The sequence below is a fragment of the Sebastes umbrosus genome, chromosome 16 (assembly GCF_015220745.1).
Source record: "Sebastes umbrosus isolate fSebUmb1 chromosome 16, fSebUmb1.pri, whole genome shotgun sequence".
NCBI classification, from domain to species: domain Eukaryota; kingdom Metazoa; phylum Chordata; class Actinopteri; order Perciformes; family Sebastidae; genus Sebastes; species Sebastes umbrosus.
Window position 1 is genome coordinate 25,259,995 of NC_051284.1, and position 13,472 is coordinate 25,273,466.

The 13,472-nt window shown below is 36.6% G+C and overlaps 2 protein-coding genes and 2 long non-coding RNA genes across 6 annotated transcripts in view; 2 read left to right on the forward strand and 2 right to left on the reverse strand.

The window, feature by feature from the left end:
- Window positions 1-1,231: 1,231 nt before the first annotated feature.
- LOC119474504 (putative deoxyribonuclease TATDN3) lies at window positions 1,232-4,741 on the reverse strand. Of its 2 annotated transcripts, none has more exons than XM_037746540.1 (10): window positions 4,515-4,741; window positions 4,391-4,423; window positions 3,840-3,913; window positions 3,669-3,753; window positions 3,391-3,453; window positions 3,184-3,293; window positions 2,418-2,473; window positions 2,216-2,328; window positions 1,804-1,881; window positions 1,232-1,627 (listed from the first exon to the last, which is right to left on the reverse strand). In XM_037746540.1, the coding sequence occupies exons 1-10, from the start codon at window positions 4,566-4,568 to the stop codon at window positions 1,484-1,486; spliced, it is 810 nt and encodes a 269-aa protein (XP_037602468.1). In that variant the 5' UTR covers window positions 4,569-4,741; the 3' UTR covers window positions 1,232-1,483. The 2 variants fall into 2 exon arrangements, with proteins under 2 accessions (XP_037602468.1, XP_037602467.1); XM_037746539.1 differs by having other exon boundaries at window positions 1,804-1,884.
- Window positions 4,742-4,752: 11 nt separating this feature from the next.
- On the forward strand, window positions 4,753-9,422 carry fuca2 (alpha-L-fucosidase 2). The gene is made up of 7 exons (XM_037746536.1): window positions 4,753-5,085; window positions 6,468-6,655; window positions 6,814-7,153; window positions 7,242-7,452; window positions 7,721-7,911; window positions 8,337-8,445; window positions 9,146-9,422. The coding sequence occupies exons 1-7, from the start codon at window positions 4,895-4,897 to the stop codon at window positions 9,281-9,283; spliced, it is 1,368 nt and encodes a 455-aa protein (XP_037602464.1). The 5' UTR covers window positions 4,753-4,894; the 3' UTR covers window positions 9,284-9,422.
- Window positions 5,853-6,082, forward strand: LOC119474509. Its single transcript, XR_005203575.1, has 2 exons — window positions 5,853-5,906; window positions 5,959-6,082. It is a non-coding gene; the product is annotated as an uncharacterized LOC119474509 (long non-coding RNA).
- LOC119474508 overlaps window positions 7,719-13,472 on the reverse strand; it is a 33,025-nt gene continuing 27,271 nt past the window's right edge. For both annotated transcript variants that reach the window (XR_005203573.1, XR_005203574.1), the window contains 3 exons: window positions 12,029-12,232; window positions 8,321-8,419; window positions 7,719-7,857 (listed from right to left, as the gene is read on the reverse strand). This is a non-coding gene — a long non-coding RNA (uncharacterized LOC119474508). The remainder of the gene's footprint in view (window positions 7,858-8,320; window positions 8,420-12,028; window positions 12,233-13,472) is intronic.

Below are 13,472 nucleotides of genomic sequence, written 5' to 3' on the forward strand. Positions count from 1 at the left end.
ATGTATAAATAAATATATACAATATAGATAAATATATATATATATATATAATATGCATAAATAAATAAAATAAGTTTAAAAATAAAAAATAACTTTGATTTATTTATAAATGTAAAGTCATATGGAGACCAACAACTTTAAATGCAGACTTAACTGTTTAATTGTTGTTTCCAATGCATTGCATTTATTTCAGTAAATTGTTTAAACATATACATGGGAAACCTAATAAAGTTTTTCAAAAAATTGACTTGCTCCCGTACACACTTTTCTCTGCTTTATTAGTCAACGTTTCGGTCAACAAGGACCTTCATCAGGACATTAAGTAAACCTAATAATGTAAAAAAAAAAAAAAAAGTTTAACTTCTTATTATAATTATGTTAAATTGTTTAAAAATGAAACTATCTATATTGTTTGAATTTATTTTCGTAACATGTAATTAAGATAATCTGTGAAATTGGAACAAAGTTATCTTACACATTTTATTGTGGAAATGTGGGACCCTTAAGGATTGAGAAAGATGAACACTTGGATAAATAATTAAGAAAACCATTACATTAAGCACGACTTACTGCTTTTACTTCACAGCGCTTTTTGAGAGCTGTTACAGATATATTTAAAACAGTACTTGCCAGCAGTTGATACGTGGGGCTCTGTCAATGTCTTTGATGGTGGGAGTTGACAAGATATCTGCATTTCCACCCAGAATTTAACTAATGTCAGATTGGAAACAAACCTAAATCAGCATTTAGATCAGTATATGACATTAAACCTTTCTATTAAAACTAATTAAAAAGTGTGTTAGCAGCAGAGTAAGGTGAAATTCAGAGCTACAAAGTGAGATTGTATGAGTAGTACTTGCAGGCAGCAATACCCCATACAGCTGTGAACCACCACTGATTCAGGACCATTAAAGTCTGGTTATAGCAGCCGATGTTGAATGAATGATGAATCACCCTTTAATTATAGAGAAAGAGCAGCAACATTGAAATAAATAGCACAAGTGAGCAGAGAAATTAATAACTTAATGATATCACTGCTCTGTTTAGATCTATTGATGGGAAATACAACAAAATAACAGAGTGGCATGTCGCGATTATTCTCTTTACAATGACATGAATGTTTAGCGGCCATGATGGACGTCAGCTGTTGTTGTTGTTGCATGACAAGGTGTTTATGAAATGTTGGATGTTTCAGATGTATCACGCACATGAAAAATATCAAACTTGTGTGTTAAATTGTTATCTTATTTCCCTTTATTTAAGAATAAATGAGATAAATAAATGGCTTTCAGCACTCAAGTACAGTTATAAAGTTCACATAAAGGTGTTTTAGCTTAAGACTGATTTACACCTTGTCTGACTATATGTTTTTTATTAATTTACACTTTTGGGCATCTTCAATCAGACTTCCACATTAAATCACTTGGGCATTAAATATAATTCAAGATATTCTAGGCTGATGAAATAAACTTTTATGGCTTTGTCAAGGTCTGATGGCAGACTTTATCTTTGGGAAGAGTCGGAGAGCGTTCTGTGTCGTCACCTCCATCACCTCCTGCAGCGACACTCCTTTAATCTTACTGATGTACTCGGCAGAGATGCAGATGTTTTTGGGCTCATTTCTCACCTACATTAAAGGACGCAGAACAAGAAGGATACAACATGAGTGGGTGAATAAAGGTCAAGGTACAAACAAAGCAGATTTCATTTGTATGTGTCACAAATATTTATGTAAAAGATAAGCTATATATTGCAAATATCCTCCTAAAAACATAAAAACATGCAAAGCAAAAAATACTTTACCTGCTTTTCTGGACCGAGAGCAGGTGAATCTGTTTCTAGACAGATGTTCTCTAACGGCAACTGTTTCACGAGTTTCTGCTTCTTGGTGGAAAATACACAAAAAAAACATCATTAATCATTAACATTCAGTGTGATAAAGTCAACCAAGTAAACATGTCAGTGCTGTCTGAAGAGACCGTGTCAGTAGTTTAGTTGTGTAAAATGTAAATGCTCACATATAAAAAGGATAAATATATACAATTTACAACCATGTCTATAAAATACATGTTTTCTTGTCTATTTACACACATAAATGACAAATATTAATATGTATGTGTCAGAGTATATGTGTTAGTGTAACTGAAGGGAACATTTTGAACAGGTTGGGTTATAATACAGAGTAAATTGTACATGATCAGGTGCTCTGTTGTACCTGTTCACTGCGTATGATTGATGGTGGAATAGAAAAGAAATATCCAGCCTTCACTCCCTCCATAGCAACAGACGGTTTCCCATCAAAAGCATGAAGCAGGGCTTTTTTGACACCTAGTGAAATTTCAGAGGAATTGCAGTTTACTTCTCAAATGCTCTGCTACTATAAGTTAACATTAGAGAATCTAAACTTCAAGGTTTACCTTGCTCCTTCAGGAGCTGTATGGTGGGTCTTCCTGCAGACCGTGAATGAACATTTCTAGAAATAAAACACATAAAAATATCATGGAAGTGTGTTGGTTAAGGGACGGATTGTCTTTCATTTATTTGCACATACTGAGATTCTTTTGAATCTTTTAAAGAAGCAGGGAACGCCACAAGCTGCTGTTTAATAATAATAATACATTAGATTTATATAGCGTTTTCCAAAGCTCTCAAAGACGCTTTACATGCTGTAGATAAAAAAAACAACAAAAAAAACATGCAGTAAACGCTTTAATGCAGACAGAAAAAGTCTGAAGAGGTGGGTTTTGAGGGCCTTTTTGAATGATGACAGAGTGGGTGCATTACGTTTTTCATCATAACCTGATAAAGACGTAATGTCAAAATGTCGTAATTATACTCAATAAATGTTTTTTGTGGGAGCATCTAATAAGATAAGATAAGATGAGATAGATCTTCATTAATCCCGAAGGAAATTATTGTGCCAGAGATTGCTCAAAATTACAACAAGTGTATAAAATAAAAAGTACTATTTCTAGTACAGATGCCTGATAGAATAACAATAAAGTAAGATACAATCAGATATAATCAGTGTGTGGCACCTTTTTCTTTATATTGTTTTTGCGTTTTCACCTATGCACCTGATATAATGTTGGGATGTACATACACTACCTTGTGAAGCTGAAATTAAAATTTTACCAGTTGAGATAATAATAATCTACTGTACAATACTACAGTGTGACTCACAGAGGGAGATCCAGTTCCTTGGCTATCTGTGCCTGACGAATGAGGACCTGCCTTTGGATCTCTTTGTCAGTCTCACCGCTGACATATCTGGGTGTAAAATCCAAACCAACCTAAAATAACAGATGGGGAAAAAAAGTTTTAGCATGAATGCAAAAGAATGCTAACAAAGTCATCTCCAAAGTCACATCAGAGTTACTGTATTATTACCTCCCCAATGGCCACAAGGTGGTCTTTGTATTTCTCTATTATGGGTAGAGCAGCATCTAGATCCTAAAGAAAAGACATAAAAAAACATCCTTTATTGCTTTGCTATATTAGTGAGGTCAATAAAGTGCACACGTATATGAAGAATATGGAGTCATAATATCTGGATTGTAGCAGAAAACTCAAAGAAAGTTCTCAAAACCAACACTATCTGCCTGGCTCGATACTACTACAGGTGATTGAAAAAATATGATGTTTTTTTGTAATGAACTCGAGCCTACCTGGAGAGAAGCCCCTCTCTGTTGCTCTGGGGAAACTTCTTGAACAGGGTGGACTCCTAGGCAGGGAAATATAAAACCTGGAAACCTAGGGAAAGGTGAAAAAGTCAGTACAAAGAGACAAGTGAAACTCAAATCATGTCATTCTAATCATAATAAAGTCATAATAGTTACCTCTGTGACAACTCAATAATCTTGTCAAATTCCCCAGCATGCTCAGCCACGGCTAACAGTGCTAACAATCCAGCCTTGGAAAGAATAAAGCAAAACATAAAACACACCCAATAAGTACTCTAAATAAGATAAAATAAGATAAGATGAACCTTTATTAATCCCCGCAGGGAAATTCAGGTGTCAAAGCCGCAACATCAGCAAACATCAGCAAACAGAGTGAAACACAGAAGAGGTCAAGGTATACAAAAATAATAAAAACAATAATAGAGATAGAAAAGATACAGAGTGAATGGGTGAACATAGTGTGTTCAGTCCGTCAATAAATAAATGTAGTATGTACAATAAATAAATGTAATATGTACATATGTGCAGTCTATAAAGTGGTATATAGTGTAAAGTGCGCCAGTGGTTAGAGTCCAAGGTGGTTGCAGATATAGTGCGTGTTTAAAGTTCTTAAAGTCCTAATAGTTGTCATATGGGAGTCAGCCTTGGTTGTGGAGCCTGATGGCTACCAGCATGAAGTGAAATGCTTCTTAGTGGACAAGACTCACCTTTTTTGAATTGTCCACCACCTCATCTATGTCCTGACAACAAAAAGAGGAAAAGTTAGCAAATAATAATAATAAGATATTTCAGATATAATATATAATTGTGTCCTTTTAAGTGGGAGCATACCTTGTCAAAATCCCCAGAAGAGATATGACAGTGACAGTCAACGTAGCCATGCATGTGGAGCTAGTAGCGTTCAAAACCAAAACAATGCCCTCTTCCGCAAAGCGAGACGGACCGCGCATGCGTAGACTAGTAGGAGCGCATGGTGTAGAACGCAGCGTTGCCCTGAGGGACGGCGTTCCATTCCATCCGATTGGCTGAACGTCACCGGCGCTCCAACAGGCGGTGAACAGATCAAACATCCCGAGTGGTTTAAAGGAGGTGTAGCTTTATTTTAGTTCCTCTTCTTGTTCCTGTATTATGTTACTGTTCTTTATCATGTGATAGTCACGGTCCTCGTCCCTCCGCATCATTGTGTCACACTGGGTGATTTTTGACCTGAAATGGGAGGTTTTTTAATGGTTTCTTTCCTGCTATCGATGCTGTTTATCGGCACCTGCAGAGGTAAATACGAGCCGACCTGGGACTCCATCGACTCCAGACCTCTGCCAGACTGGTACGATCAGGCCAAGTTTGGCATCTTCATCCACTGGGGGGTCTTCTCTGTGCCGAGCTTCGGCAGCGAGTGGTTCTGGTGAGTTTTTGTTTTCTTTGCAATTAACATTTTAATGACCTGGCTTCAACTTTAGGGGCGTTTAGGGACAGTTTTTGAACATGATAAGGTCTGTTACTGCAGGGTTGGAGGTTAGCACCAGCCACCAGACAAATGCTGGTAAAATATGCAACTGGCTGCTAGATTTGCTTCACTCACCAGCCAAAAACAAACAAACAATGGCAGTCTATTGAGTGGCTGGTCGATTTTGGAATCAACCTGCCACAAAAAAAGTTAATTTCCTTACCTCTGTGAAGTCATCCCAACTGGAAAATCCAGCTTGAGCTGGTAGCTGGTAACCAGCTTGACCAGTTTAAGATAAGAGTCCTACAACAAACTATAAACAATTTAAATAGAAGGAAAATATAAACAAGGGGAAATATTAAAAATAGGAACAATATATACAGTGTTGACAATAAAGAGACTATCAACAAAATATCACAAGTTTGAGCTGTGTACTGTTATCGATGTTTAATTAATAGTTTACATGTAAAGATGAACTCAGTCAGTTCTTTATCTGCAAAGTTATGTGTCCTCTCAAAGCAGTGCTATGAGGTTGGATGTTACATTGACTGTGATAAATGCAAATGCAGATCCCATTGTTCTGATTGCATAAAGTTAACTATTTTTACTCAGATTTTATGCACATGATGATGTGTTCTTTATACCATCACAATTTGCCTAAAATTTGTTTTTAAAAATCCCAATATATCGCCTTGCTTACAGTATCGCAATATATTGAATCGTAACCCCTGTATATGTATTGTATCGCCAGATACTTAAAACGCCCAAGTTTACTTCCTGTTAGCTGCTGCATCAACAAACAATGCATCAGGAAATACAAATGTTGTCAAGTTTGACAAGGTCTATATGTAAGAACAGCACCTACTGCAATTCACCAGTTTGATTTACAGTTGTTTACAAAGGAAGTGCTATGCATAGCTTCTCAGATATCTTTAAAAATGTACTTTAAAAAAAAAAAAAAAAAAAATTAGTTTGGACCTACTTTGTACCTGCAGTAGGCCTATAAACTTGCTAAAACTGGACCTGCAACAATACTAGAGAGAATAACTTAGAAATGTATGAGGGTGTACGTTTGTAGGTATGTGTGTATGCACGGTATTCTTGTAGGTATACATACCTACAAGGTATAGTAGGTATACATACCTACAAGCATACTGTAGGCATACATACACCGAGGTATGTACATCAACTTCAAGGACAAAATATTCACTTGCTGTCTAATATATCTCACCCACTGCCAGGTGCCATTGTAACGAGATAACCAATGTTATTCACTTCACCTGTCAGTGGTCAAAATGTAGTTAATGTTATGTCTGTTTTGTGTTTGTTTCCTGTTCCAGGTGGTACTGGCAGCATCAAAAACTAAAGCCGTATGTTGACTTCATGCAGAGAAATTATCCTCCAGAATTCAAATATCAAGACTTTGCATCGCAGTTCACTGCTGAGTTCTTTGATGCCAAAGAGTGGACGGACATCTTTGCCTCGTCGGGGGCAAAGTACATCGTCCTGACCACAAAACACCATGAAGGTACAGGACACCATTGACACCCCACCTCTCTGTATTTATTTTCTTATTTTAAGTTACTTTACTGTCACAAAGTGCTAAAACAAGGACATTATATCAGTGCCATGCTGCATTATTTCAGCCGTGCAGGAGATGCATTGATTTATCTATATATGTTTCAGGTTTCACACTATGGGGCTCAAAAAACTCGTGGAACTGGAACGCAGTGGACGTTGGACCAAAAAGAGATTTGGTAGATGAAATGGCGAGTGCCCTCCGTGCCAACAGTGACCTGCGTTTGGGGCTGTATCACTCTCTCTTTGAGTGGTTTAATCCGCTCTTTGAACTGGACGCTGCCAATGCCTTCACTACAAACTACTTTCCAACCACAAAATCTCTGCCTGAGCTTTATGAGCTCATTACCAAGTACAAACCAGAGGTGCTGTGGTCTGATGGGGACGGAAACGCACCTGACAAATACTGGAACAGCACAGGTTTCTTAGCCTGGCTCTATAATGACAGGTAGTTATTACTTTATACAGTGTGTGTGTTTTCTATCAGATTTATCATTTACGCAGCCAGCGTGATATTAACGTGTTTTTCTTCACAGTCCTGTACGAGACACGGTGGTGACGAATGACCGCTGGGGCAAGGACTGCATCTGCAAGCACGGAGGATATTACACCTGTGCTGATCGCTACCAGCCAGGACACCTGCTCAACCACAAGTGGGAAAACTGCATGACCGTCGACACAAAGTCCTGGGGTTACAGACGCAACGCTCCTCTCAGAGATTACCTCACCATCGAGCAGCTTGTATCGGTGAGACTTCAATATCTCATTTGCCTGTAAACTGTTTTATCACGTAACCTATGATTTAAAGAAAGAAAATCAGCAAATATTTACATTTATATTTATATAAGCTGTAACCTGTGAATTTTGGACATTTTTGGTTAAAATGGCTTAAATGATTAATTGACAAAGAAAATAGTTTTTAGTCCTATTTGCTCTGGAGCAACAACGCCCTCTAGCTGTGAAGAAATCTTAGTGCAGGAAAGTCTTTTCTATAGAGTCCGACCTGGTGTTTCAGACGTTGGTGGAGACTGTGTCCTGTGGGGGAAACCTGCTGATGAACGTCGGCCCGACACACGATGGAAGGATCGCTCCCCTCTTTGAGGAGCGTCTGAGGCAGGTGGGTCAGTGGCTGAAGGTCAACGGAGAGTCCATCTACAACACAACAGCATGGCGGGTTCAGAAGGACGCCGTCACTCCCAACATCTGGTAAGTCCCTTATAAATGTAGGTGTATTTGTATATAATCTGTATGGTCTGCAGCAACCAACCAAGCTTTTTTTAAGGAAATTTATATTATAGATATTTTTTTTCCTTTTTGTTCTTAATATTTAGACATAAAAAATCTCAAAAACTCAGAATGTGAAAGGAGGATTTTTTTGTGTCAGCTCATTATTGCGTATTTCTTCAGTTTATTTTGCCAAAAGTTCATTGCATTGCTTAACTAACTAAGTGAGTGATTAAATAGTATGTGATTTTATTGATGATGATAAAGGTATTCATTGTGTTGGTTGGTTTGTCCTCCTCTAAGTCAAACAAACTAAGGTGTAATTAAATCAGATATTGTTCATGATATGTTTTAACCTCTTACAGAAGCCTGTATTATTGATAATACTTACATGTTTATGTTGACAGGTACACTTTCAGACCACAGGAAAAGAGCATCTTTGCCACTTTATTGCAGTGGCCCAATAATGGATCTGTGATTCTGAATGAACCTGTCGTCACACAAGGAAAGACTCAGGTAAGACTAGAGCTTCAGTCAACCTATTAGCTTATTGAAAATACATACAAGTGTCAGCATATTTGATTTGACTGCTAAGTAACAAGAAACAGGAGCACAGAAATGTCAAAGGTATGTTTGAGATCAAAATGACGTCACTGGTCCATACCATTCCCCGGTCTAAAATATGTTGTTTTAATGTTTTTTTACTACAATCATCTGGCGACCCTGGTAAATTATCTTGCGACCCTCTCGGAGGGCCCGACTCCCAGGTTGAGAACCACTGATCTAGAAACCTTCATTACATACTTTGTCCACCAAGGAGTAAAGCAACCAGAAAATATTCACAATTAAGAAGCTGGAATTTAGACTTCTTTTTTTTCTTCTAAGAAAATGACTTAAATCGATTATCAAAATAGTTGCCGATTAATTTTATAGTTCACAACTTATTGATTAATAGCTCTAAAGAAATGTACAGCTGGTTTTACAGACTGTAGTGTAGCTGTGGTCAGAGAAGAACCTCCATCATATTAGCAGAGACAGAAATGACTGGCCAGTATTTAATTAAAGGCTCAATATATATCGGTCTAACTGGTGGAATGTCCAATAACCGCACTGCATCCTGGGAAATGAGGCTGACTCATTCACAGAGCAGCTCCCTCTCTTTCTGTCAACATGTCAACGTTTGTTCCTGTGTTTCTTTTGTTCTAAAATAAAAAAGGTGGTGCTTCTGGGTCACGGGTCTGTGCAGTGGGAGCCGGTGAAGCCCGGCGGGCTGAGGGTCCTCCTGCCTCAGTTGTCCTTCAGCCAGATGCCCTGCCAGTGGGCCTGGACACTGAAGCTGACAGGTGCCGCTTAAAGGGAAACCAGATCAACTGAAGAGGAACTGACAGAGCTGCAGGCCGAGAGAAGGACCCAGCGTTTTATTTTAGATGTTTAAATCACTGAATCACTTTCTGCAGGGCTGTCCCGAATACAATTTTTTTTTTGGCTTCAAAGCTTCGGTGATAAATATTCAAAAGTATTTGAAGCTTTGCGGAGCACCGCAGTGGCAGACTGACATGTTTTTCTGTCTATCTGTCTCTATCTCCTCCGTTTCAGTGCCTGGGACAGCACCGCTACCGCACTACTGTACACACACGCACCTCTACACACAACAAACGGCGATATCTGTCGGAGTTTAAACAAATAATAATTAATAATGTTGGGGGATTATTCCCTATTTCATGGGCTATTCTGAGATTTCTAAATTATTATTACATGCTTATATATACATAAAATAAATACTAAGCATTCGAATAGTGATTTGGAAGTCGAATACGATGTCAACGGTCGAAGCTTTGAAGCATTTGGGTCAGCCCTAACTGTCTGAGTTGCACATAAAAATTGTCTTTTTGAAGTACTTTTCATGAATACATGATCATTGTTTTTGATCCAGGTAACTTTTATGATTTAAGTCTTATGTTCTAGCTCCAGTGGTGGAATGTACTGAGGTACTTTACTTAAGTATTTAAATTTGATGTACTGTATTTTTCATATACTTTAATTTCTCCTTCACTATATTTTGGTAGCCAATATTGTACTTTTTACTCCACTATATTTATTTGATATCTTTAGTTACTTTGCAGATTCAGATTATGAATACAAAATATAAATCAACTAATACATTATGATTTATTATTATTATTATAGGTTAAACTACCCAGCAGTTTATAAAGTAGTTGAAATTAGCCCCATTTGTACCAGCTGCAACATTAAAGTGATGAACAAATTAATTCATTACTAATTATAATCCAAAAATATAATAAGTAAGTCAAATGTATTTATATAGCGCTTTCACAGACATACATCACAAAGTTCTTAACAAGCTCATATAAAGATGTGGTGACCACTACAATGTACATTATTATTATGAAATGGGCAATTCTACATAATGAGTACTTTTGGTACTTTAAATATATGTTGTATGCTAATACTTGTGCTTTTACTTAAAGACTTTTACTTGTAACAGAGTATTTTAAAACTGTGTTATTACTATTTTTACTTAAGTAAAATATCTGAGTACTTCTTCCACCACTGTCTAGCTAGAGTTTCTTAACTTTGGGATATAAAAGTAATTTTTAGTTTGACATAATGCCTTATTCAATATGTGACCTCTGACATAAAACATGTGAAAAATGTGTCTCTACTTATGATTTTTTATCACAATTTTGTGATTATTTGTTAAGCCTACTGTGATTTCCATGCAGTCTGCAGCTCTGGTCAATGTGGCGGTGAATGTTTTATATGTGAAGGAATGTTTGAATAAAATAAATGAAGTCTTCAAGCACCATGTTTTTTTTAATATAATCTAATATTTGCATGTTAAAAAAGAGAATATCCTGTGAGATAGGCATATGTAAGAAAGCTAAATGCAACTGCTGATAGTTTGATGGAGAAGTATGTATGGGCATGTAGGCCGTATACGCGTGAGTAAGCAACTGAATATCAATGTGTATATGTGTATATGTGTTAAATCTGTACTTGTGGAACAGTTTACACGGCCACGTACTTCAGAAAGTGAGGTTGGAGAACCAACAGTTCTCCAGAAGACTGAGTTGACTCACAAGTACTGTGGCATCCGCATGCCTCTTTTCGTGCATATGCATATACACTGTACATGTATATTGAAACAGGAAAAGAGTTAGGTATAACTATCTGTAAAGTTTGGTATACACTAATGTCTTTTCCAAATAAAAATAAAATAAAAAAAAAGAATATCCTTAACCACCCTGTTGTCACCATGCAACTTTTGTCTGGTTTGACTGTTTTTAAAGCATACATTATAAATTATCACCCAATTCTGTATGACACCTTTTTGGCCAACTTCATTCCAACTCATTACCACAAGTTTTACACTTTTTTTTAGAATTCATGCTCAATAAACCTAATTTATATGAAATTAAACCTCATTTTTTAGGAAAAAATGCAGAAATTATGAATTATTTGGACTATACTCAAAATTGGAGGAATAATTTTGATGGATTATCACAGATCGGTATATGTTAAAGTTTAGTTAGAATATTACAAATATTATAATATAAAAAAAAAAGTTTGATGACAGTGTGACACATTGCACCACTGGGTCAAAATTGACTTGGGAACACCACAGGTGCTATAATTTTGAATAAAGTACCCATAATGCAACGAAAGTAGTGGTCATTATTTTTGACCATAGGCAACAGGAGGGTTAAACTAAATCATATAACTTTTGATTGTACTGTGTAATCTTCTGCTCTCCTGGATTACCTCAATTCTCACTGCGTCCTGTTGGCGCCCCCTGCTGCTCACATCTGTAACGACACCTCGGCCTTGTATGACATTTTAAGCGAGCTGACGGCGCAAAACGTCTCTCTCTACACCCTGCTGTGCACAGACGACCCAGGAAAACCAGGTTCCCTGTCATGCATCAGAACAATGTGAGTGAACTGAAGTGATCTGCATGTTGCACAGTGACCGGTAAGCCTCTTGTTTCCAGCTGCTCATACTGTGTGTGTGTTTTTAAAGGTGTAATTACTCGCATCCTCCGCCGCCGATCACAATAGAAAAGAGGTGCATTTGTCACCTAAGATGGTGAGTCCGGTGCAGGGCAGGTTTCTCTGTGTTGTGTCTGCTCTCTGCTGCACGCCTTTAAGGTGGGAGGTCCCTGTTCTGCAAATGTTCCATGACGTGCAGATGGGGGGTTCGTAAGGGGTTCTCACGTCCGTGCATTTCCCCCTTCAGCAGCAGGCTTTCCCCAGCCTGGGACCTGCACATCACAGCTGATCCCCTACACAACAACAACAACAACAACAACAGAGAGATGTGAGGATGCAAATCATGAGAGGACACATGTAGAGTTGATTGAAGGCTGCATACAGAAGGGCTGACACATTTAAGTGAAAAATGTTGTCCATGTTCATGAAAATGAGCTTAAAGCTAAAATATCACTGACATATAACATATGAAGCTTTGACATATGAAGGAATACTAACATGAAGATTTGATCACATCATGACAGATTTATATTAAATTCCCTTTTTTTTTTTTTTAAGGAAATTGTAATTAAATTAACAAACGAAAACTAACTAAATTTATATTTTTTTCTTAATAATGTAGGGCTGCAGCTAATGATTATTTGTATTAAAGATTAATTTGTTGAGTATTTTCTTGATTAATTGATTAATCACAGAGTATAACATATATGATAACTTCTGTTATGATTTGACGCTATAAAAATAAAAATAAATTAATCGTTTGCACCAATAAATGTCAAAAATATTAACTTCCAAAAGTTGAAGTTGACATTTTTAAATTGTTTGTTTTGTGTGATCAAGACTCCCAAAAATCTCAAATATCTTTAGTTTATTATCATAATCGATAAATTTGCATTTTATTTTCTTGAATAAAGGATTCGTTGTTTGGATTAATCATCTATAAAATTAGTTTTGTCAGGCCATTGGTCCAAATTTCCAAAGTTTACTGTTAAAAGAACAGCAAATAATCATATTTGAGAAGCTGGAACGAGTGGATTTTTGCTTAAAAAATGACTTAAATCATTAATCAATCGATCGATTATCAAACAGTAATATCATAATAATAATAATGATAAGTTTATTTAGTAAAGCACCTTTCATAAAACATGATTCACAAAGTGTTTTACATGCATACAAATTAATTAAAAACAATAAAACAGTACAAACAATCAATAAAACAGCTGTTAGAAACACAAGTTTACAACAAGAGACAGCACAAGGTGACGTAAAGTTACTAATAGTTACTAAGCGACTAATCCTTTTAGCTCTAGTATATTCTAGTATAGTATAATAAATACTGTAGGAGTTAAACAGTGCATTGAACATCAATTTCACATTTTATTTTGCAAACCTTTGTCATATTGTTATATCCATATGACCTTGATGAAGACATTTTATATTAAGCTCTTAAGCCCTTGTAGGGTGCTGGAAGGTGTGGTTCAACTAGACAGATATACCCAAAATGAATCAAGAATAGCTCCACAACTACCAGGT